General features: G+C 31.7%; 1 protein-coding gene across 2 annotated transcripts in view; it reads right to left on the reverse strand.

Moving 5' to 3' along the window:
• slc9a1a (solute carrier family 9 member A1a) overlaps nt 1–24,302 on the reverse strand; it is a 50,595-nt gene extending 26,293 nt beyond the window's left edge. The window contains exons 1-3 of one of the 2 annotated variants that reach the window (XM_051131217.1): nt 23,264–24,302; nt 2,653–3,113; nt 631–881 (exon numbers count right to left, since the gene is read on the reverse strand). In XM_051131217.1, coding sequence (XP_050987174.1) covers nt 631–881; nt 2,653–3,113; nt 23,264–23,516 — 965 coding nt within the window. In that variant the 5' untranslated portion in view covers nt 23,517–24,302. The remainder of the gene's footprint in view (nt 1–630; nt 882–2,652; nt 3,114–23,263) is intronic. The other variant, XM_051131218.1, reaches the window with a different exon arrangement.
• Nucleotides 24,303–24,790: the final 488 nt, after the last annotated feature.

A 24,790-nucleotide genomic window follows, 5' to 3' on the forward strand; every position in this document is an offset into this window, starting at 1 on the left:
CTTTAACCTAAATTAAAATGAAACTAAAAGCATAAAAATAGCATTACTTGAAATTAAAACAAATTTGAAATAAAGTAAAAAAAATATATATATATATTATATGTATGTATGTATGTATTTATTTATTTCACACATATATGAAAACAAAACTTCAACTTTAATAATTTTATTACTAGTTGCCCAGGTAACTTTCCCCATGATCAAGTACTTGACGAACTAAAATAACTAAAATTAAAAGTGAAATACAAATGAATAAAAACTATATAGTCATTAAAAATTAAAAAAAAAAAAAAAAAAAGAAAAAACAAATGAACTAAAAACAAATATATTATAATAATATATATATATATATATATATATATATATATATATATATATATATATATGTGTGTATATGTGTGTGTATATATAAATGTGTGTGTGTGTGTGTGTGTGTGTGTGTAAATAATTATATATTTATTATACATTTATTTTAAAACACATAATACAACTATTTATTACACATTTATTTTAAAAAACTAGTACAACTTTAACTCAAATTAAATTTAACAACAACAACAACAACAACAACCTATAATAGTATCTCACCGATACTAAAATAACACTGGTAGTAAATGAATCGTCACTTACGCCATGATGCCGGACAGGTGAAACAGCTCGGCCGACAGGTAAGCCATGTAGCTGTAGACGAAGACGAACAGAGGCTCGATGACACGCGTGTGCGAGGTGAACCGCGACGTGAAGGCTGCCAAGATGCCATAGATGGCACCTACCACAATACCGCCCAACGACACCACCAGAAAACACACGACACCCAGAAACACATCCGTCACATTGACTGTACCCACACTGCTGTACTCCTCAAAGAGATGATAGAGCACCTACAGAGAACAACAACAAGAAGTGTGCATCAGAAATGAACACAATCCATTGCATTAGAGCCACAAGCAGCTTTTTATTAATATTAAAAATATCTTAAATATTATATATTTTTTTAATTAGTTAAACAATTTGATTTGACTTTATTGCAAGATTTAATGCTTAAAGTAAGAATCCAGATTCAGTAATAATCCACATTCAGATTAGCGGAGGAGGACTTCACTGAACGCCTGAGATCATGTTTGACTTCTTTTATTGATCACTTCTAAGTGTAATTTGTTTCAGTGACCAATCGACACAGAAGCTCACTGAAAGTATGAGGTTAAGCAGATGAGGAAAAGCAGTTGAGGTAATGGAAACGAGACGTCTCTTCACAAGACTCAATCACCTGATAAACTGAGCTGCGAGAGTGAACAAGTGTGCAGTGAATTCTCACAGAGAGAAAAAGACTGGAACAATCCCATAGATTATACTGAGACTAGCAGCTGATCGATAGAGATTTACAACAGCCAAGACAGGACCCAATAAATGACATCGCTCCAATGTCAACTATGAAATGATAACATCATTTAATTCAAAATAAAATATAAATTAAACTAATTAAAATACGATTACATATTACCTTCATAATCTTCAAAGTAATTATATTTTAAATATTATAAACTATATTTCATTTCTGTAGACAAACAAATACACTTGTTTTTAAGTACTCTTATCAATCTATCATAAATAAATGAACTCTGATAAATTAATAATAAATATAAGTAATATTTTATTATTATTATTATTATTATTATTATTATATATAAATAATGTATATATATATATATATATATATATATATATGTGTGTGTGTGTGTGTGTGTGTGTGTGTGTGTGTTTTTATTTATTTATTAGAATAACTACAAGTAAAGGTGAAAAAATAAAAATAAAAACTAGTCATAATAATAATAATAATAATAATAATTAATTATTATTATTATTATTATTATTACAAAAACATGCCAAAAGTAAAACTATAACTTAAAATAGCATTACTTGAAATAAAATAAACTTTAAATCAAGTAAAATAAAATATATAAACAATAACTAAAACAAAAAGTGAAATGAAAATTAATAAAAACTACGTAAAAAAAAACCCATACTAAAAAAAACACAATAAAAAAACAAAAAAAAAACTAAAGCCATGAAAATATTAACATTATTGAAAATTAAATGAAACTTAAATGAAACTTAAAGTAAAATAAAATATAAAAACAAAACTTAAACTTTATTAATTTCAGCTAGTTGACTGTATCCTAACTTATTTCTCTCTGTATGTCTGTATTTTTTTTTCCTTTTTAATATATACAGTATATAGCTTACACACACACACGCACATAGAATGAAATAAAAAAAAAAAAAAAAAAATGAACTGGAATAAACAAATTTTTTATATGCAAATATATTATTTATTCTTATTTCTCTCACTATATATACATATATAAATAAAATGACAAAATTAAATTAAATTAATTACAATTAATAAAAAATACACATTTAGTGAAACATTATTTTAACTTATTTCTCCCTTTCCCTCTCTGTCTTTTTTTTATTGCATATATATATATATATATATATATATATATATATATATATATATATATACATATACACACATTTTTTTTTTTTGTTTTTTTACTTTCTTATATTTTTATACATTTATATATTAAATTACATTAACACATATAATTCCACTTAATTCCAGATTTTTTGTAATCTCAGTGTACTCACCACAGTGACGGCATCATTAAGCAAAGACTCTCCAAACACTAGGATGTGGAGCAGCTCGTTAATGTGGATCTCCTCAAACACAGCCAGCACGGCCACAGGGTCTACGGCTGAGATGATGGAGCCGAACAGCAGGCAGGACAGGAGGTCCACGTTCCCTAGGTCATGGCCCTCGAGCTGGCAAACCCCATACAGCAGACCACCAACGAAGAAAGCATTCCAGAGCGTTCCCACCACTGCAAACATGAGAATCGTCCCCAGGTTCTCAGTGAAGGGCCGTATGGGCAGGAAGTAGCCGGCGTCGAGGATGATGGGAGGCAGCAGGTAGAGGAAGAAGATGTCGGACTTCAGCACTGGAGGGTCCTCGCCTACCAGCTTCATGAGACCGCCGATCAGCAGGCCCACAACGATCAGCAGACAGCTCTCCGGCACAATGGAGGACACGCGAGGGATCAGGTGGAACCCTGGAAGAGGAAAGAGAAACATGAAAGGATAAACAAAAACACCAAAATCAAAATTTTCTAAATTGTAATCAAAAGGTATGCTTCAGCCGAAATTCCAAAATTAATATAATATAATATAATATAATATAATATAATATAATATAATATAATATAATATAATATAATATAATATAATAATACAGTTGATCCTATTTTTCTGATTGTTGATGTAGCAAAATAAAAAAAAAATAAATAAATAATAATAATAATAATAATAATAATAATAATATTATTATTATTATTATTATTGTAATACAACAAAACATACAATAAAAATATGAAAGAAAAAAAAAAAAAAAAAAAAAAAAAAAAAAAAAAAAAAAGAGACAAACGCTATGTTCAGTAAATATAAAAAAAATTTAATATAGCAACAGTTTATCCTAATTATTCTGAAAGGTGACATAGAAAAACAAAACAAAACAAGACAAAATATAAAATAAAATAAAGTTAACTGGTGTAAGCAAAAGACAAACACTTCATGTTTAATAAATATAAAAAAAATATTTAACACATAGCAGATACATAAAAATTAAATAAAACACACTATGTACATTAAATGAAAAAAATAAATATAACAGTATGTCTGATCCTAATTTTTCTGCATGCTGACATAGCAGATTAAATAAAAAACTGGTGGAAGCAAAAGACAAGCACTTAATATTTAGTAAATATTAAAAACAATATAACAACACACTGCAGATAAATAAAAATAAAAAAAAAAAAAAAAGTTAACTGATAGAAGCAAAAGACAAACACTATGTTCAGTAAATATAAAAAAAATATAACTAGGTTGATCCTAATTTTTCTGCATGTTGGCATAAAATAAAATAAAATAAAATAAAATAAAATAAAATAAAATAAAATAAAATAAAATAAAATAAAATAAAAAAAGTTAACCGGTGGAAGCAAAAGACAAAAACTATGTTCAATAAATCTGAAGATTAATGCAATTTATAGTCTATGTTTGTGGTCTGGCTTTGTTCATAAATTAAAATAGATACAAATTTGGTGCCTGTCAGGTAAATTAGATTTTCAGACAACTTTCAATAGTTCATTTATGACAATGACTAAATGCACTGCTCATGCAGTGTAGAATTGCAGCAGAAATGATGTCAGTGTGATCCTGCTGTTGCAACTGCAGATGCTCTGGTGACATGTGAAACAGGTGTGAACAGAAAGTTGCAGATTGATGTCAAAAGTGTCAAAGCTTCAAGACATGGTCAAATCAACAGTGCGTAGTTGTAAAAGTTGTGAAATGTCACAGTTTAGTCCTAATGCCAGTTAAACTGCTTACCTGAGAGCTGAAACCTTTAAACAAATTATTGACTTCCATTCTATAATCTCTAGTTCATCATAAGCTTTGTAAGGCTATTATCACTAAAGCTTTTCTTAACTAAAGCAGGTTATTGCAGGCGGCTGCAGGTATTTAGTTACGCAGCTCTTTGGGAGCTGAATGTTTTCTGGAGACAAACACGAGCTGAACTCATGGAAAGTCACACAGCATACCAGGGTAAGAACAAGATGCACGAGGAGTTTAATCGGCTCAATCAATGACCGGTCAATTGGTGGTCAAACATATGACAAATAGGAAATCTTTCTATGGAAGAGTGATGAATCTGTGGTTCACTTAAAGACTGATGTCATCTTCATTTCAGCCGAAGTATATTGTTACAAATATCTACATTCACATATCTGTGTGACACGACAACAGTCAGCAGAAAACAGGCCCTGGAGACAAGCTCAATTAAAACCTCTGAAAGGCCCTAGCAGGGAGTAATGGATCTATAATGGCTCCGGTCTTCAGCTTCTCCAGCTGAACTCAGAGGTCAACATTTAGCTGGTTAACAATGTACAGTAGCTACAACATAAATGAAGGAAACAAGCCTGTTTCTCCACTGACAAACACTCAAAAGCAGCCTAGTGATTTCACAATTTTTTATGCAACCAGTATAACGGCTTTGTATTTGTCTACACACACATGCATTAGAAGGACGTCATTTTGAAGTGTTTTTTTTTTTTCAGTTTGTTGTTAAGTGTCTTATTAAAAATTGTTAAAAAATGGTTTTGTTACATTCTGCATATTAACATTTAAAAAAACCCAAAGCATAAAATAAATAAATAAAATAAATAAATAATTTAAAAAAATAACATTGGCTGAGTTTCACTGGATTATTAACAAATAGAATAAAAAATAAATAAATAAGCTAAAATAAAATAAAGGTTTTGTTTATCAAAAATAACATATAATAAGCAAATTCATTATAACAATAGTTATAATGAATTTATAACTATTTTAAAGTCAAAATCACAACATAATACAATAAACAAATAAATAAATAAATACTTTAACTGGTCCATCAAAAAAAATAAAACATAAAAATAAACTAAAATAAAATAAATCTTTGGTTTAGTATCACTTGTTTATCAAAAATACAACACATTAAGTAAAATAAATTAATTATTGAAATAAAAAGTATATAGCTTCTGTTTGGTTCACTGCATTGTCAAAATTAAAACATAATATAATAAACAAATAAATAAATCACTTCAGTTTACTTTAACTGGATCATCAAAAAATTGAAAAAAATAAAATAAAAATAAAATTTTTTATCAAAAATAAAATAAAATGTACATTGTCTGCTGTTAATTCACTGCATTGTCAAAATCACAACATGATATAATAAACAAATAAATCAGTTTACATTAACTGGATCATCAAAACAAAATGACAAAATAAAAATAAAATTTTAAATAAAAAAAATTAAACATTAAAGTAAAATAAAATAAAAAAAGTATAATAAATTAATTAATAAAATAAGTATATAGCTTTTGTAATTCACTGCAATGTCAAAATTACAACTTAATATAATAAACAAATAAATAAATCACTTCAGGTTTACTTTAACTGGATAAATAAAATAAAATAAAATAAAATACAATAAAATAAAATAAAAACAACCTTACCTTAGTTTCACTGGTTTATCAAAAATAAAATATAATAAACTAAAATAAAAACATAACTAATTAAACAAATAAATTAAAAAAAAAGTTTTTCCCCCCAGTTTCACTTATCAAAAATAAAATGTAATAAACAACTAAAACGAACAAACAAATAAATAAATAAATAAATAAATTCAGTTTAGTTTCCCCAATCATCAATAAAATTAAAATAAAATAAAAGAATAAAGTAAAATAAAACATGACTTAGTTTCACTTAAAAAATAAAATATAATAAATAAATGAAATAAATAATTACACAATGAATAAATAATTTCTGCTTGTTTTACTGCATTATCAAAATTACTACAACAACACATGAATAAATAAATAAACAAATAAACAACTTTAGTTTCAATTGATCATTAAAAATTAAACTAAATAAAAACTAAGCACCTTATTTTAACTGACCGCATGCATTATCAAAATGCCACATGGTTATTTAATATATCAACAATTTTTAGTAGACATGGAAAAAAAATATCTATATTGTGATATGGTTGCTGTGATAAGGTATTACTCACACCCTGATAAGATTGTTCACATATGGCCCATCCCTAGAGCGCTATTATATAAAAATACACAAAGGAGTGACAGCAACCAGGCAAAACAGCAGAGCTCAGCTATTATGAGCAGATTTGACCTTCACGTTGGCACCGTGCCCATCGTGAGGCCCCTCTGAACGGCCAACAATGAGCCCCCACGAGGGGCTGTGAATTATTCAAAGCCCAGGGTGGCACACGTCTTCCGCTGGCACGTGTGGAGACACGAGAAAACAGCGTGAAGCCCGATAGTGCGAACATGTTACCTGCGTTCAGTGCGCCAACACACACTGAGTACATCCAATTAAAAGCGCTCGTTAGCACATAACAAATGTCAACATCTCACCGCTACACAAATGAAGCCTTCATACAAGGTGCAATCTAAATAACTCATTGACTTCACATTTTCTCGCTTTTTCCGCATCTTTACGCCTTAAAGTGCCATGGGGACAGTTAGCTGGAGTTGAAAAAAAGAATGAACGCTTTACTAGCAATATACAGTATCTTTTTCCCAGCAGTCTACGTTTAATCAAGGTTTCTTGCACCAAAACAGCCACTGCAACCTTGGTATTAATTAAAAGACTGTTCTGTAATTTTAAGACTTCTATATGCAAATGGAGTCTGCAAAAATTTACCATGTAGCGCATCAAAATCTGCACACAAAATGCTCCTATTAACAGGGTTTGTACAGATACTGTAAAATGAAATTCCAGGACTTTCAAGAATCATTTAAGCACTACTTTTTTGATTTTCAAGATTCTTTAATTTTATCACTTATCAAACAGTGTCTTCTCTTTCAAATTAAAACCACAGGTTTTTTTTTTTTTTTGCATTTACTTTCCTTTTCTTTGTTTCATTTTTATACTGTTTAATTAAAAAAAAAAAAAATGATTTGAGAACCCGCTCTAAATCGAATGATTCGCAAACCTATTTCAAAGTTCCAATCTGAATCTAATGATTCACAATACGTGGTCCAAAGTCCCTGTTTAAATCAAATTACCTGCGATCTGTGCTCCAAAGTTCTAATCTAAATCAAATGATTCGCGAAGCCACTCCGAAGTCCCGATCTGAATCAAATGATTACCGATACATGATCTGAAGTCCCAATCTGAACCAAATGATTTGCGAACCCGCTCTGAAGTTCTAAATCAAATGATTCACAATACGCGGTCCAAAGTGCCAAACTGACTCAAATGATTCATGATTCACACTCCAAAGTTACAATCTAAAACAAACAAATGATTTGCGAACCCGCTCCGAGGTTCTGATCTGAATCAAATGATTCGTGAGTGATCCGTGTTCCCGAAGTTCTGATCTAAATTGAATGATTTACGACACGCTCTTCAAAGTGGCAATCTGAATCAAATGATTTGCAAACCTGCACTGAGATCTTGATCTGAATCAAATGATTCATGATGAATGCTTCAAAGTCCTGATCTAAATCAAATGATTCGCGAACCCGCAACGTGGTCTCGATCTGAATCAAATGATTTGTGATCCGCGTTCTGAAGTTGCAATCTAAATCAAATGATTCGCGAACCCGCTCCGAAGTCCCGATCTGAATCAAATGATTCGCGATACGTGATCGGAAGCAAATGATTCCCGCAACGTGATCCACCTGGAGTGCTTCGAAACCATCATTTTGGAACCCAATGATTTGGAGTTTTGAAAAACTCAGTTCCAACCATTACTACATGCTTTTCAAAATTGTTACAAGCAATGTTGAAATTCAAAAATAATCAGCCCTTTTAATTTGATCAGTTTTAATTTAATAGCGAATCGCTTAAAAAGAAAGGTCCAAGTCACAAGTCTAAATTAACTGGAGCGATTTTAAAAGACTCACTCAGTCAATGATTCAGTTCATCCGTTTTTCTTATCGCATCTTCAGCCATGTTTACTCCACATTGTCAGTACTACTATTGGCTTAGCTCGCGAGTTTTATGTTTTATTTATTTATTTATTTTTTTACGTTTTTTTAAACTACTTTTATTGAAATGAAAATAAGTGAAAATATATATATATTTTTTTTTTTTATTGCCTGAAAAGATAAAGATATATAAAAAAAATTAAACACTTGTTTCATAGATACATTGTCTTTTAATAATTCAAGCACTTTTTAAGTACCTCTTCAGGAATATTGCTATTTATAAGGGTTTTCCAGGCCTTAAATTTAAAAAAAAAGAGTCACATTTAAGCACCTTGTATGAACCCTGTTTTAAATAAACAACTAGTTTTAGACAATCTTTAACATTCTCTGCATTGCTCTGCAAGATCAGCCCTCACAGCAGACGTTTATGCCCATACACTCAAATGGCTCTTGAGGGAATCTGACAGAATGCATGACAAAACTTGAACAAAAATCCTCACAGGTTTACTGCTCTACTAAATCACAGCAGCTGCTAGAAGGATTTCAGCAGTGAACCGACAATCACAGAGACTGAACAAGAACAAATCGAGACAGACTGAGTGTGTGTTCTTGGCGCTAAATTCACACCAAATCACTGAGCATCACATTCAGATGCCAAATCTTTTATACTCAAATACAATGACACAGTTTACAGTTTTAATAAAGATACGCCTTTGTTAACTAAAACAAACTTACAACTTTTTTACAACTTACAACTGTTTTGTAATCGAAACTACAAGCATGTGGGTAATGTGCTATACAAACAAAGTTGGACTCAAGTATCTCTATCAGTTGGCACAAATCCAAATCATGCATTACATTGCTTTATAGTTGCTTCGGTTGCAGCATGTAAAAAAAAAAAAAAAAAAAAAACGACTTACACTACCAGTCAAAAGCTTTTCAACAGTAAGATTTTTAATGTTTTTTCTTCTGCTCACCAAGCCTGCACTTTTTTTGATCCAAAGTACAGCAAAGCAGTAATTTTGAAATATTTTTACTACATTTTTACACTGTTCTTCTGAACTTTCTATTCAAAGACATTTGAAAACAAAATTCTACGCAGCAGTTTTTAACATAGTAAAAATAATAATAATAATAATAATAATAATAATAATAATAATAATAATAACAATAATAATAATACATGATTTTTTTGAGCAGCAAATCAGAATATTAGAATGATTTCTGAAGAATCATGTGACTGGAGTGATGATGCTAAAAATCCAGCTTTAAAAAAAAACAGGAATAAATTACATTGTAAAATATATTAAAATAGAAAGCCGTTGTTTTAAATAGTAAAAATATTTCAGAATATTACTGTTTTTGCTGTATTTTGGATCAAACATGCAAAAGCAGAAGAGATTTAAAAAACATTAAAAATTCAAAATCTTATTGTTCAAAATCTGACATCATTTCTTATTGAACATTTTATAAATCTAATTTTATTTTAAAAAAATATTTTAAAATGACATTAAAATAAAATATTATAAATAACTAAAATAAACAAAAGATAAAAAATAAATCACTTCTCCTTCAGCTTCACAGCATCATTAAAATTACATTAAAATAAAATAAAATACAATAAAATAAAATAATGATTGGATGATTGTGAACGATTTGTTCATTTTGCATCTGTCACATGTCAATGCATTTCTGTTCCCTCATAATTTATCTTTGTCTGCAATATAATAATTTACTGCTATAATACATAATAAAAAGACTAGATACGAGTTCACAGAGTTTTACTGTCTCTGCATGCACCCATTAAATAACAGTAAAAGCAGGGACCAAAAAAAAAAAAAAAAAAAAAAAAAAAAAGAACCACACACACACACACACACACACACACACGAATGACATGATGCATTCAAGGTGTCTTCATTAAAGGAGAAGTCCACTTCCAGAAAACAATTTACAAATAATTTACTAATCCCCTTGTCATCCAAGGTGTTCATGTCTTTCTGTCTTCAGTCATACTTTGTCCATATAATGGACTTCATTGGTGCCCCCATTTTGAACTTCCAAAATGTAGTTTAAATGCAGCTTCAAAGGCTCTAAATGATCCCAGCCAAGGAAGAAGGGTCTTATCTAGCGTAACGATAGGCAAATGTTTTTTTTTTTTTTTCGGAAAAATAAAAATTTGTACACTTTAAGCACAAAAGCTTGTGTAGCACAGGCTCTGGCATGCGCGTTCACGACGCTACGAATTAGTGATGGGTCGTTTTTGAACGATTCGTTCATTTTGAACGAATCTTTAACGTGACTCGGGAAGAACGAGTTGTCTCGGGGGAGTGATTCATTCAGTCTCGCATGCGCAACATCCTATTAGGTTCTGTACTAAAATTATTTCACCTGTTTCGAGTCTTTGGGTTTTTTAAGTCATTCGTTCATCTTATGGGGCTGTCACGTGATGAACAAATGACTGAAACCCGAAGACTCCAGAGACGAACTAATCAATTCTTTTTCCGGCTCACACTGCATTGGTTAAGCTTATGGAGCTGTCACGTGATGAACAAATGACTCAAACCCAAAAACTTGTCAGATAAGAGGTGAGGTGAGCTAATCATAGACTAAAGACCCAGGTAAACAATGAATTAATCTTTTCTGTTTCTTATAGCATTATAGTTTTGTCTTGTTTGTAGTGTGATTAATGTTTGTGTAAGCAGTAGATGTGTTAGGGAAATTAATGAAATGACTTGAAAAAAAGATTCGTTCATTTTGCTGAAAGAGACTCAAAGGTCCGAGTCGGTAAAATGATCCGAACCTCCCATCACTACTACGAATCACGTCTAAGTTCATCGTCTGTGTACTCCGGCTTAAAAAGGTAGAATATGGTGAAAAACTTCATCTTATTTCTCCTACAACTTCAGAATCGTCAGACATCGTTGTACCATTTTGTTTACAAACAGTGTTTGACTTACTTGCACTTTGTGCATTCGCTTCGTAAACACTCGGTCTGTAGTTCCGCCTACATTCTGCGTGACCTTTCGACGTGCTTCAATAGTACGTAGTGTCATGAATGCGCATCCCAGAGCCAGTGCTACACAAGCTTTTGTAAGTAAAATGTATACAAATTTTTTTTCTGAAGAAAAAAAAAAAAAAATGGCCGATCGTTTCGCTAAGTAAGACCCTTCTTCCTCAGCTGGGATCGTTCAGAGCCCTTTGAAGCTGCATTTAAACTACATTTTGGAAGTTCAAAATCAGGGCACCAATGAAGTCCATTATATGGAGAACAATCCTGAAATGCTTTCCTCAAAAACCATCATTTCTTTACAACTGAAGACAGAAAGACATACTCTCTTTTAAGTATGACTGTTTTAAATGAAAGTGTTATTTCTGAATTGTTCATCACATCTAAAATGAGAGGTCAAGTAGAGCAGATATCAAATGTTTCGAAACTTGCTAAACCTGTGAGACTCAAAGCAAAGGACTGGGAAACGTGATCCAGCACAAGACAATACAGACTAAACAAGTGTAATGTCTGGTTCATACTGACAGCATGCTAAAATTACAACACATTATGCCTGTAAAACAATGAAAAGGAACGTTGTGCCAGATCAGATCTGTTTTCATGCATGAATTATGTCAGATCTTTTTGAGATTCTTGCACAGCTAACTTGAAACAGATCTGCAAACTGAAAGTCATCAAGCCCACAAGCAACATTTTTACGCATCATGCTTGTCATGATGACTGTTTACATCAGAAAGCAGGTTCTCCACCATTCAGTTTAACAACACTCGATCTAATATGCAAAAGGTAAGGAGGGAAAAAATATTATGTAAAATTCAGAATGTAACAACTTCAAATGTAGAATGCAACAAATTATAGACATACACATCATTTAGAATGCAACAATTTAGAATTTCTGCAAAAACACTTTAGAACACAGCGATGCACAAAAACAAACTGGTAGCAGTGTTTGCATTCACGTACATCTGTGGAACTTTCTAGACTCAAATACATCTTTTGCATGCTAATCTACTGTACTAAGCATTACAGTGCTACTGTGCATTTAAATGTGTAATTTCATAAGCATTTCCATGCCACTTACAAAAGCCCTTTGGGAAACATTAGACTGCAATAAATTGCCGGCGTTAGAGTGAACGCTTCTGACAGCCCATAATTACAAGCAGCAAAGTCATCATGACTGCCTCTGCAAACCAGCAGCGATGGACACGTACAGAATGTTAATTACACCTCGTGGTGGTACAAAAGTGTCACCTGGAAAAATTCTTCTGTATCATGTATCACAGACCGCAGTATCAGCAAACAGGACTGCTTTTTTACTTGAAAGAGTGACAAAAAGAAAAAGACATCAATGTTTCTAAAGAAAGGCTTTAAGAAGGGTGTTGTTTGCTCAGACCAGTAAAACGGCATCGACAGGCTATTCTTCACTGCTGTAAAAGTGTGTTAGGTGTGCAGGTCTGCCTCACTTTAGCCTGACAGTGAAGCATTAGAGGTTTTGTGTTTGGTTTCTGCTGAAATCCCAAAGATTTTCTTACCACGGTTAATGATTTGCATGACACTAAACCTCGTAACCAAGGTAAAAACACACTCGAGGTTGTGTGCCTCAGAAATTAAAACAACACTGCTCAATAAATAAATAAATACATGTATTTAAGTGAGTCATGAAGCACTGCATATCTTTACAACTTTGCAGTTCTACTTAAAGTTATGGACCCGTTAGAGTGTTATTAATCACATTAAAGGAAAATAATGTACTCACAAGATGTTCATGTCTTTCTTTCTTCAGTCGTGAAGAAATTATGTTTTTTGAGGATAACATTTTAGGTTTCGACAGATATGGTGCCCCGATTTTGAACTTCCAAAATGCAGTTTAAATGCGGCATCAAACGAACTCAAATGTGGTTGTAAACCATCCCAACCGAGAAAGAAGGGTCTTATCTAGCGTAACAATCGGTTATTTTAATAAAATGAATACAATTTATATACTTTTTAATGCCAAACGCTCATCTCGTCTTACTCTGCTTGGACTGTTTTTGTCCCAGTTCGTGACAGTTAGGGTGTCCCATCTCATGTTCTCCCTCAACTTCAGATTTGTCCTATATCACTGTTTTAACATTTTGTTGTTTGATCTTCTTTGCATGTTCACTTTGCAAAGACTGGGTCTGTACTTCTGCAGTGATGTAGGATGATTTTGAAATGATTTTTGAAGTTGAGGGAGAAAATACAATTGGATTTTTTCGACATACCCTGCAATGTGAACATGCAAAGAAGATCAAACACCCTTAACAAAAAAGGTAAAACAGTGATATAGGACGAATCTGAAGTTGAGGGAGAACATGAGATGGGAGTTTTCCGACATACTCTAACTGTCATGAACCGGAACAAAAACAGTCCAGGCAGAGTAAGATGAGACAAAAAACTGAATCACTTTTGTATTTTTATTATGAACCAATTTATATGTAATTCAAACAGTGAAGACTATACAGTATTTTGCTCTTATATTTCATTATTTCATTTCTGAAGTATTTTTTAAGACATGTTAAACCTAGGCTACTCTACCTGAAAAGCTTATTTATTGTACTTGTCCAACAGTTTTTTCATTCATTTTGTTTTTTATAATAAAACCTTGAAATGTATTATATAATAAAAACAATAAATTTCAAGGTTTATATTTAATTCAGTGAGATTTCTTCTTCAAGACCTATTAATTTGTCTACCTTCTACTGTCTAAAAACTGCAAATCTACTTTTTTAATCGAATCATGACATCAAAAAAAATCGATATGAATCAAATTGTGAGGTTATAACAGATTCCCAAGCCTAACGTTTATATATTTTATTTTATATGATCTGCCAATCCAATTAGCATTTTTGTGTATTTGAATCCTTTCCAACAATTACTAGGGTTTTGAGATCCATCTTTTCACACTGAGAACAACTGAGAGACTCATATGCAACTATTACAGAATGTTTAAACGCTCACCGATGCTCCAGAAGGAAAAACCATGCATTAAGAGCTGGGGGTGAAAACTTTTGAACAGAACGGAGATGTGTACATTTTTCTTATTTTGCCTAAAAATCATATTTTTTCATTTAGTACTGCCCTTCAGAGGCTACATAAGATAGTTACATATTTCCCAGAAGACAAATTAAATTAAGTTTACCCTGATATTCAAATTCCAAATGTTTTCACCCCCCAGTTCTTAACGCATTGCGTTTCCGTCTGCAGCATCAGTGAGCGTTTAAACCTTCTGTAATAGTTGCATATGAGTCCCTCAGTCGTCCTCATTGTGAAAAGATGGATCTCAAAATCATACAATCATTGTTAGAAAGGGTTCAACTAACACTAAACAACTATCACTAAACTGAAAAACACAGCTGTGGATCATTCAGGTAACAACACAGTATTAAGAATCAAGCATATGCAAACTTTTAAACCGGGTCATTTTTATAAGTTTAACTGGACTATATGTAAACACCTTTTATGTGAAATATCTAACTCAGGTCAGTATTACATAAACAATAACATGCATTTTGCATAACCCTTTTTATTTTGGTAAGAAAATTAATGATTTTGAAAGGGGATGTAAACTTTTGACCTCTTTTGAACTGTAATACTAGTAGTAGTAGCAGTAGTAGTAGTAGAAGAATCACTGAAAGTATTTTTTGTATACACTGGGTTAGTATATAGTGTGCATTCACCAAATAAATCTTGTAAGCTCAAGTTACGTAAACTGCGGACATGTTTACAGCAGCTATTTGAATAATTACTCATCTGGTTTAATGCCACATTCAAAAATATTAAAATAGCAAATATACATATTACTGTTAATGCTGTAGGTAAAGAGAAATGTAAAATATATATAGACATAAAACATTCAAATAAAAAAAATATATATATATATATAAATAAAATATATTACATTTCTATTTTAACATCTTCGCATGTGGCACATCAAAAAGAACTATTCTATTTTATCTTCATTCAACTGAAACTTCTATGTGACTTTTCAATTACTTTTTCAATTGAAAAGATTCTATCACAACCATCCTCAGCCGACCTCTTCGGTCTGGACCGAAAACCCTAGCTAGTGGGTATCGCTGCTGGAGATTTACGCAGAATGCTCTCAAGGGCACATTGAAATCTGCAGACCGTTCTCGTCGCCAGGCATTCAGCTGCAGCTAAACACACGGCTGCCCACAGGGAGTGTGATAACGGGAGCAGCCTGGCAGAAGACGAGGGACAACAAACCTCCAGAGAGCTATGGGGCATGTCAGATCTCTCTATCTGAATCGGGACGCCTTTAATATACAGTCTAAGACTGGTGATATATATAGTACACAATGGTTGAAATATGACATTTTGCCTAAGCATTAACTTATGCATGCATTTGCATTTAAAACACACCTTATAATTTGGAACTAATTAGGCCTATTATTTTTTTATCATGTTGAGTCTTAGATGTTGGATCAGTCAGTCAAATTTCTGGCTTGGCAGATGGAACAGGCTAAGCAAACATCTGGCATGTAAATCCGAAGGGTAAACGGGCAAGAAATGCAAACGAGAAGAAACAGCAGCGAACTCTCATTCACGTGTTACGCTCTTCTGATCACAGGAGCACGAAAGGTGTTCATAACGGCTGCGCCAATGAGTCATATTGATCCTGGTCACAAGAGAACAGCCTGTCGAGGGAAAAACCAGCATCATCTCAGTGAGAGACTGGGACTGGCTGCCAGGTGACTAATCCGCATGTTATGATCGCTAACGACAATTGTTACCAGAATAGAAACTAGCAGTGAAAAATGCATAATCATTAACTCAAAATAAAACAGAAGTCTTTTGTAACATTATGTCATTGTAACATCTTTACTCTCACAATAAAATTATTAAATTTCTTTTAAAAAAATGATAGTGTATATAGACTTATATTTTAATATTAATAAAACTACAGAAAAAAGGCTGAAAATTACTATATGTGACCCTGGACCACAAAACCTTAAGAATCTTAAGATCTTAAGAAAAATTACTGATTTTTCTTTTGTGCCAAAAATCATTAGGATATTAAGTAAAGATCATGTTTTAGAAGATATTTTGTTAATTTTACCATAAATAAATCAAAACCTAATTTTTGATAAGGAATATGCATTGCTAAGAACTTCATTTGGACAACTTTAAAGGCGATGTTGTCAATATTTTGATTTTTTTTTTTTTTTGCACCCTCAGATTACAGATTTTCAAATAGTTGTATCTTGGCCAAATATCGTCCTATCCTAACAAACCATACATCAATGGAAAAGCTTGTTTATTCAGCTTTCAAATGATATATAAATCTCAATTTGACCCTTATGACTGGTTTGTGGTCCAGGGTCACATATTTGTGAACGAGCAATTGAATCCCTTATTACAGTGTGCCATGAATCAGGATACCGTTGGACTGAATGATTAAGATACTCATATACTATGGCATTTACAATGGACTTTTTAAATAACTATTAAATAACATGGTTTGTGTGCTGAGTGAAGGGCAAAGGTCAAATCTTAGGTGTCTGCCAACAAGATAACAGTCAATCAGATAATTGGATTCCTTCCATTCTGACCAGATTAAACACGGAATACTAATTAATGATTAATAAGTCCCAGTCGTAGTCAAGGTCAGAGAAAACATCCCATCAACTAACTATTTACATTTGTATGTAAAACTTAAGCACCTTTAAAATGCATGAGCTACTAGTCCATCCAGCCCAACAGAAACTAAATCCTTATTGTACAGGGCTGAGATTTTCTTAAGGATCCTCTTAAGCATTCTTCAAGGATCATCAAAGCATTTAGAGACCAGATAATTTGGATGTTTGCTGTCCTCTCCACCCTCCATTTGCTCAAAAAGTGAAGCGGCTGAGCTGTAATCCCTCGGGCCAGGCCGGATCGCTTTCCTGTCCGAGCGCTAATCACTTGATCAAACTAATGAGAGTGAACTGTGGGTGACGGTTGTATGCTGAAAACACTGATTTATGCAGACGACACGCTACAGCCTAAACCAGCTTCACACTCTGAGGTCACAGGAGATTAGTTTGCACAATTCAATGTAGAGGTAGCATGTAATGAATCAATGAACAGAATGAACAATGTGCAAATAAGTCAGATAACCTTAAGAAGCTGTCAAACAAAATGACAGCTGAATTCTGCGGAAATCTGTAATGCTTTCTTTGGAAATCTGGGGCTGTTGACTTATTTCCTCGTGACATTTACAGAATGTTAGTCAATATTTAAATAGTTCAGATACAAAGGTGTCATGTTAAACGAAGGCAGGGATTCCATTTTTTAAAACTATTATTAATTTAATTTAAAAATGTAATTTAATTGAACTTAATTTATTTTAATTAAATATTAATTTAAGTTTAAATTAAAATTACAATTTATTTAAACTCTAAAACTTAACATATTAACATGTTCACCATTCTCTCACATGCAGATACATTTAAATGTAAAATTTAAAATAATTTAATTTAATTGAACTTAATTGTTTTAATTTTATTTATTTTCATTTTTTTTTTTTTTTTATTTAAACCCCTTTGACATACAATTTAATTTAACTTAATTTATTTTAATTAAATTAATTATTTTGTTTTGTTTTGGCCAAACTCCTTTAACATAAAATCTTAGAGGAACTTCAAGTAAATATTTTAAGTTAATATTTAAACAATTCAACAGCATATTGACATGTTCACCCTTCTTTCACATAGTCAAATGACATGCAGATAAATTTAAATGTAAAACTTTAAAATCTAATTTAATTGAACTTAATTTATTTTAATTGTATTTATTTTAATTTTGTTTTATTTAATTTATTTAACTTTTATTTCATTTTTGTTTTGTTTTAGCAAAACTCCTTCGACATAAAATCTTAGAGGGACTTCAAGTAAATATTTTAAGTTAATATTTCAATAATGTAACAGCATATTAACATGTTCACCATTCTCTCACAGTCACATGACATGCAGATAAACAAATACAATTTTCATTTTGATTTTAAAATGATGTATTTTTTATTTGTTCATTATTTTACCATTACCATTACTATTATTATTATTATTATTATTATTATTATTATCATTAGTTAAGCATTTATTACTTTATTTTTATAATTTAATTAAATATTAGCTTCACATCAACTCATAAACCCCCTGCATTCTCCTCACAATCCTCAGTTTGGGAAACCGAGCTTAAATAAAAGAGGATCTATTCATTTGAAGCTTTCTATAAACTTATGCATTCATCAATTAAACATTTTGGTCAACCAATGCATTTTACAGTCAAATATTTCAGCATAATGACTCTAAATGGTATTACTGGCTGCTTTCCCAGTTATTAGAGATGAAGAATTTCCCATGGTCTCTTGAGGAGCAGCTACTTGAATTACTGCTCTGCCAAAAAACGCCACAAACAACACCAAAGCAATTAATGTAATCTAAACCTGTCTGACAGGGGTTCATTTAAAAAGTTCTGATGATGTAATGTAAACCCCACATCTAAAATTAGTTTGCGTTCAACTAGCCGACACAAGCTATAAATGAGTTGCATGAACTACTTTGTGTCATCTTCAGGCTGTGAGACTTGGCACTCGCACCCCATGATGTGCATTTATTAATAATGAACAGACTCTGAAACATTAATGCTTAACCCCAGAGGCGCCAATTCATTTGGACAGATGGATTGAGATGTAAACACCAAGAATGACAATGATATTGTCGACAAGCAGAGGTGCCAGACTGAACGCATCCTAACTGTGAGACCCGACACACATATAGAGGATTTGATAAAAGCCACCTGACAACGCCAGAAAACCAGCAATCAGCCACAGACTGTCATGGGCTGAAGGGTGTTGGACAATTAAGTCTGATAAGATAAAAAAAAAAAATTAAATTAAAAATTAAATATAGAAGTACATAATCTCTAGAACTGCTCTGAGAGTCATTCATGAGCATTTTACCATTTCTTTTGAGAAAAACTATTGTCATAATACACAAACCGAAACTTAATAAAATGATACTACTACTACTACTAAAATTATTACCAAAAAAATATTTTTAATTTACCAGAAAAATGTAAACACACAACACAGTATTTCTGAAAAATAAATACAAATAAATAAAATAATAAATTATTTTCTATAAAATCAGTTAATAATTAGAGATGCTTTTGATTATTCAAATGTAATAAAACCATTAAATTGAAATCCAAAAAATTAATGGAAAACACAGAATCTGGTAAAAATATAGCTGAATTTGAGAAAAAAAAAAAACATTTTATAGGGTATTAAAAATGTAATAGTTGTTAACCTTTTAATAAATTGCTGTTAAATTGTATGAGTGTCATGATTTTAGTTAATTAGACATGCTTTTTAATGAATATTTTTTATTTAACCAGTATTTCTGATAATAATAATAATAATAATAATAATAATAATAATAATAATAAATATAAATTCCTTTTTTTAAATCAAAATTAATCTAAAACAGAATCTGGTAAAAATATAACTGAATTTGAGAAAACAAATAAATTAATTAAAAATGTATTTTGAAAAAACATCTTTTAATAAATTGCTTTTAAACTGTATGAGTTTCATGATTTCAGTTAATTAGACATGCTTTCAATTTTTTTTTTTTTCAATTTAACCAATATTGCTGAAAATAAATAAATAAATAAATAAATAAATAATAATAAATTCATTTATCAAATCAATTAATTAGAGATGGTTTTAATAATTCAAATTGAATGAAACCATTATTTAAAATTAGAAAATTAATTTAAAACACAGAATCCGGTAAAAATAGAAATTAATTTGAGAGAACGGGAAAAAAAAACCATTTCATAGGACCTTAAAACTGAATTTTTAAACTTTTAATAAATTGCTGTTAAATTGTAGGAGTCATGATTTCAATTAATAAGACACGCTTTTGTTTTTATTGTTTTTGTTTTTTTTTATTTAATCATTAAATCATTATTTTGTAAGTCTACAAAAAAAAAAAAAAAAAAAAAAAAAAAAAAAAGTACACTGGATTTGGAAATTCGAAATTTGGTGTAGTCTGGACTAATTCATAGATTGACAGATGAGCTCACTATGATCTGGGTGAAGATTTTTCCAAATAAATAAATAAACAAACAAATCCCAGCATACACCTTTGGGATGACACAAGGGGGAAGTAAACAACAGAACTTTCATTTTCGACTAAAAACAACCTTTTAAAGTTGAGCAGAAGAAAATCTAAAATGCCGACAATGAATTAACACCCCTGCTGGGAATGAGAATTGAGATGTCAACAAAACAACAGGCAGACGCCTTCAGACTCCAGCGGGAGGCTCGCACATCAGAAAACTATAACCGCCACGGCTAATAAACTGAAACAGGAAGAAGCCAGTGCAACTCAGCGTTTGCACATACCTGACCTCATCTTCCCTCTTTACCAACATCCTCCTCCCCTCTTGCATCACACGTCTGGTACATTTCCCCAAAACATCACGATTCAGTTTCCACTCAATCACTGAAAACAATCAGGTCATACACTAAATGCCACGCCAACAATAACCCACTCAAGAAGTAAAACATGATTTAATAAACCTTATTACACCCTCATCTTCATTGCCTCACTAAGCATTTAATTACACAGGCCCAGTGCAGTCAGTACTCTCAGGTCAGTGTGTGCAGTAATTACTAGTATGTCATGCATCTAATTGATACTGTCCACTGTAAGGTATCATTCAGTGGCAAGCATGTGAGAATCTCAGGTTACCACTGTCCTAGTCTCAAACCTGTCTAATGCATGATGCACACTAAAATGGCAAGAGCTGATTGGCTGATGCCGCACAGCTGCCAGGCATTCAACTGGTCACTTGTCAGTCTTCCTGTCTAAATGGACAGTTCTTGTCCGGATAAACTGCAAACTGGACCAGACTTTATGCTGACAGCAAGGACAAACTGTTTTGATGACTGTGCAACTTTATAGGAGGGTGAAAATGAATATTTACACTGGTAAATGGAGTAGCGTAAGAGAAGAGAAGAAAATGCCCCTGGGAAGAGGGTAATTAAGGGTCTCTCTGGGGCGCTGAGGTCACCGCACACCAACAAGCTGCCAGCATGAAGTCCAGAAACGTGTAGAGACTTAATTCACACGTAATGTCAGTACAATAGATCAAAAAATATTGATGGAAATAAATTCTACAGGAGATTATCTTAAAAATAATTTCACTTTCCTGAGACATTTTACAATAATATAAACACACACAATTTTTATTTGTTATGACATGTTTTGAGTACTCATTAAACTGAGAACGCAAGTACACATCACACACACATTTATATGTATGTGACCCTGGACCACAAAACCAGTTGTTAAGTAGCACAGGTATATTTTTAGCAATAGCCAAAAATACATTGTATGGGTCAAAATTATAATTTTTTATTTTATGCCAAAAATCATTAGGATATTAAGATCATGAAGATATTTTGTAAATTTCCTGTAAATATCAAAACTTAATTTTTTATTAGCAATATGCAATTTCTTAGATCTTACATTTTTGATGTTATATTATATCCATTTTTATATTATAATATTTAAGATTATAAATTATGCCACCGAATTTAAAAGATTTTGACATTTTAAATATTATATGAATGATACAGAAAATGTTACATCATACCGTATACATATATAGTTGACTACACTAATAAAACCACTAAATACAGCTTTTTATGTACTTTTAAAATTTTATTTTAGAATATTTTATATACATCATAGTTGATGAAATGATGAAAAGGCCACTGAAAATGAAAATAAACACTTTTACACTACTATATGTATTTTCTTTTATATTATAACATATGTGTGGCAGTCAGATAGATAGATATATAACTATAACTATATAGCTGGCCACAAATTAAACCACTAAATACATTAAATAACTTTTTAAAATACATTTTGATATTATTACATTAATGATTAATGATTTTTTTTTATAAAATATATATTTTAATACAGTATTTTACATGTGATGTGACATTTATTTTTATATTTAACATAAAAATATCATAACACAAAACAAATAAATAAAATATTTTATATACAACATAGTTGATCACACAAAATATGTGACCCTGGACCACAAAAAGCAGTCTTAATTAGCATGGATATATTTATAGCAATAGCCAAAAATAAATTGTATAGGTCAAAATGATCAATTTTTCTTTTATGCCAAAAATCATTATAAGATTTTCTATTGTAAATACATAAAAACTAAATATATAATTTTTTTTTAGTAATATGCTATGAACTTCATCTGGACAACTTTAAAGGCAATTTTCTCAATATTTGATTTTTGTTTTTTGTACCCTTAGATGACAGATTTTATAGTTGTATCTTGGGCAAATATTGTCCTAATCTAACAAACCAAACATGAGTGGAAAGCTTATTTATTCAACTTATTGAATTATTAAATCAATTTCACAAAACTGACCCTTATGACTGGTTTTGTGGTCCAGGGTCACATATGAAAAAGCCACTGAAGTTGAAAATAAACACTTTTATATTACATTGTTTATTTTTGATATTATAATATGTGTGTGTGTGTGTGTACACTGACAGTCAGATAGATAGATAGATAGATAGATAGATGTGCCTGTACATAATGATATAAACATACTCACCCAATTTCATCAGTGAAGCCAGCAGAACCCATAATGAAATCTCAAAGGGGAGCCGGACGTGTTCATAGTCAAATAACAGAACCGGAAAGGGCTTTTTTTCATAAGCAGAGTTGTTCGTCGAGTCCCTGTGATTCGTGGTCACCCGGGACCCCCCTTGATCGTTGCCCACGGCTGGAGAACTGGAGGCCACTACGAAGGGCATCAAACTGGCCACAAGGAGCCCCAAGATCATGATGAACATCTTAAGCTCCATGATAGTTGTGCGTTTCAAAAGATGAGAGAAATCAAGCTTCTCCGGATACACGAATAACACGATATTATCTGATCAAAACAGTCGGTGAATTAATTTGCTCTACGGTGAAGTTTCGTTTTAATCTACTAGGTAATTCCTGGATCATTTTCTGACGTAAATCTAAAAGGATCTTGGGTTTCCTACTTCCTGGCTTGAGTAAAGCACTTAAAACGGGCAGCACACCCTCCCCAGGTGAAGACGCTGCAAACCAGGAAACACACACAGGTAAAAGTGTAAATACCTGCATGTAAACCAGGAAATATAAGCGGGTATATATGCTCGACTCAGATATCTGGTGTGAGAGGATTCCCTCAAGGCATTACACTAGAAGGTACAACTGATGTTCATTTTCTTCCTCCAACATCACCATCAGCACTAGCAGCCCCTCAGAAACGCTGCCTGAAAAGGACGCTCAATGACAACTCCAAAACACTCCTCACCGGTTCAGCCAGTCCTCCAAATCACGTTTTCCGCATCTTGGTCGTTTGATAACGTCGGAATCTGCTGTCCTGTCCCGATGCGGACGACAAGAAAAGTCGGTTGAACTACGGATGACGTTGCTGTATTCGCTGCAGCGTCAGGCGAGCTCCTCCTCAGCGCTCCTTAAACAACTTATTCGATGTCTTGTAGCACAAACACTAAGGATTTTACACACACCGAGTCCTTTTTCCATGTCTGCAGTGCGTGATGCGGAGCAAATATACGTACCGCTCTAAAAACACACCCTTTGGGCAGGTTTTGAAAAGTCAATGGGAGTGGTCTCTTTATTGGACTGCAGCGGCATCCAGTGGAAAGGAGGGTCGTTGGGATTTTGCCAGTTAGGGTTGCCAGATCACGTGTTTTCGCGCCGATTTGGGGATTCGTTAAAGCGATAAATAAAATCAAATAAAATAACGAAATCAAATGTAATGACATGAAATCAAATGAAAAAATCAAATGAAACGAAATAAAATAAAGTGAAATGAAATACGAATTAAAATTACATTAATAATAAAACGAAATGAATTTAAATGAAATTAAATAGAGAAAATAGTACAATAAAATAAATGATAAAATGAAATAAATTAATACATAATAAAACGAAGTTACATTTAATGTAATGACATTAAATTAAAAGAAAAATTAATTAATTAACTAATTAATTAAATAAAAGGAATTAAATTAAATAAAGAAAAAATAAATGAAACGAAATTACATTAAATAAAATGTTAAAAAATAAAATAATAAAATAAAAT

This window comes from Labeo rohita, chromosome 16 (genome assembly GCF_022985175.1).
Source record: "Labeo rohita strain BAU-BD-2019 chromosome 16, IGBB_LRoh.1.0, whole genome shotgun sequence".
NCBI classification, from domain to species: domain Eukaryota; kingdom Metazoa; phylum Chordata; class Actinopteri; order Cypriniformes; family Cyprinidae; genus Labeo; species Labeo rohita.